The sequence below is a fragment of the Octopus bimaculoides genome, chromosome 27, assembly GCF_001194135.2.
Source record: "Octopus bimaculoides isolate UCB-OBI-ISO-001 chromosome 27, ASM119413v2, whole genome shotgun sequence".
NCBI classification, from domain to species: Eukaryota; Metazoa; Mollusca; class Cephalopoda; order Octopoda; family Octopodidae; genus Octopus; species Octopus bimaculoides.
Window position 1 is genome coordinate 4,259,571 of NC_069007.1, and position 2,565 is coordinate 4,262,135.

General features: G+C 37.5%; 1 protein-coding gene across 1 annotated transcript in view; it reads left to right on the forward strand.

Moving 5' to 3' along the window:
• Positions 1-2,565, forward strand: part of LOC106874879 (SCO-spondin) — a 68,590-nt gene that overhangs the window by 26,153 nt on the left and 39,872 nt on the right. The window contains exons 10-11 of the mRNA XM_052977248.1: positions 372-485; positions 2,086-2,251. Coding sequence (XP_052833208.1) covers positions 372-485; positions 2,086-2,251 — 280 coding nt within the window. The remainder of the gene's footprint in view (positions 1-371; positions 486-2,085; positions 2,252-2,565) is intronic.

Below are 2,565 nucleotides of genomic sequence, written 5' to 3' on the forward strand. Positions count from 1 at the left end.
ATATATATATATATATATATATATATAATTATTTCAATAATAGGATAAAATCTTTTATAAGAATTTTATCAAGTAGTTAGCGTGAAAAAACTCATAAGGGAAAAAATCCCTCATTTATTGCACTAGAATATATTTATTTATATTTATATATATACATGTGTACACACACGAACACACGCATGTCATACACAAACACACACATGTATATATACAAACACACACGTTCGTATAAGTGTTAGCCTGTTACATGGTTGCCGTATATAAAGTTTGACTATAATTTTGTTTATCTTACATATGACTTACAACCGTTTACAATAAATGAATATTGATATATGTGTTTATTTTTAATGCGCATTATTTGTCTTTCTTAGTGTATCCCCACAGAACGTTTCCCAAGACAGTGCCTCAACAAATTCCAGGAACAAACTGCAATTCGGATGTGTAGCAGTATTAAGTCTCATAAGTTTGTTCGTTGCCATATGAAGGTTAGTGAAGCTTATTTACAACAAGTTCTAAATTGATAGTTACAATTACTAGCAGTTGATCACAACTGGAGAAAATTCATTAGTTTTCAAATCACAACTGGTGATCATCTGTCAGAAATTGGTCGCACCCAGTCACCAACATTTTGAAGAGAGAAAACACAGGACCACTTAGTGAAATCATCAAAGAACAAAAATTAAAAGTAGCAAGTCTTATATTCCTGCTACCAGAACATTGCCATTTTAAAACAACTGTCAAAGAGGCATTCTCTATAAAACAAATTCTATCCCCAACCACCATTTTCTTTTTACATCCTGTGCGTCACATCTGCCGTGGAAGTGCAATGGCCCGGTGGTTAGGGCAGCGGACTCGCGGTCGTAGGTTCGCGGTTTCGATTCCCAGACCGGGCGTTGTGAGTGTTTATTGAGCGAAAACACCTAATGCTCCACGAGGCTCCGGCAGGGGATGGTGGTGAACCCTGCTGTACTCTTTCACCACAACTTTCTCTCCTGTTTCTGTTGTACCTGTATTTCAAAGGGCCAACTTTGTCACACTCTGTGTCACGCTGAATATCCCCGAGAACTACGTTAAGGGTACACGTGTCTGTGGATTGCTCAACCACTTGCACGTTAATTTCACGAGCAGGCTGTTCTGTTGATCGGGTCAACTGGAACTCTCATCGTCGTAACCGACGAAGCGCCAACAACATCACATCTGCCATTTTACATGTTCATCCCAGTTATTTCTTCTCTATGGATTTTACCATCACAGTTACGAGGGGTTACTGAAAAGTTCCTGGCTTTAAGGCTATCATGAAAGGCTCTGCAGAAGGCTAAAACTTCCAAATTCTTTTACAGGGCTTAGAAAAAACTGAAGGACCGCTGCAATGAGTGTGTGAACCTGAGAGGGGAATATTTTGTATAAAATCGTAATTAACTGATCCTCCTTTGGGCTTTTACCCAAAGCCAGGAACTTTTCAGTCCCACCCTCTCATACTTCTTTTGTGGATTTTACTAATTTCTTACTATCCATTGGGCACCTAACACTGAATGATAATAATAATAATAATAATAATAATAATAATGGCTTCAAATTTTGGCACAAGGCCAGCAATTTCGGAGTAAGGGGCTAGTCAATTGCATTGACCCCAGTGATCAAGTGCTACTTATTTTATCAACCCCAAAAGGATGAATATATAGTGCAAGCGTTTATTTGGTAAAAAAGAAAGAAAAAAGAAGACCATCCCAGAATAAAGGACTAAATGGGACTGAAGCAGACACATGGATTGGAGAGTTGCTGAAGAGGTCACAGAGTGTGTGATGAAAAATTTAAGACAAACAACACTAAAATAAGAAAAATAATGAGGCTGAAATGAAGAATCAATATACAGTGTGTGTGTGTTTATTTGGCAAAAATAAAAAAAAGGACGACCATCCCAAAATATAACAATACTTTTATTAATGTTTTATGTTTTATCTTTTACTTGTTTCAGTCATTAGGCCGTGGCCATGCTGGAGCACCACCTTCATTTTAAGTATGGTACTTATTCTATTTATATATTTACTTTTTAGATTATTTTTTTTTCTTTTTTTTATGTTTCAGGTGAACGTAAATCACTGGTTTGACCTTTGTGTCAACTACGTCTGTAATGCTGATATAAATGCTGATGAAGCTTTGCAGGCAGGAATCTGCAGGATATTCTCAGCCTATGCACTAGAATGTTCTAACGAAGGTGTAATCGTTCAGTGGAGGACACAAGAACTTTGCCGTAAGTATCTAATCGTCTTCAGCATCATCATTGTAGACATTTTTGATCCAAGAAGTTGACACTTTCGTTTGGTTTCTTCATCTTCTAACAATTACCTCTCAGGTGATTCTGGACTGAAACATTTGATGACATTCTCTACAGCCACAGGCACAGGTGTGGCTGTGTAGTAAGACGCTTGCTTCCCAACCACATGATTTTGGGTTCAGTCCCGCTACATGGCACCTTGGACAAATGTTTTTCACTTTAGCTTTGGGCTGACCAAAACCTTATAAGTGGATTTGGTTGATAAAAACTGAAAGAAGCCCATATATATA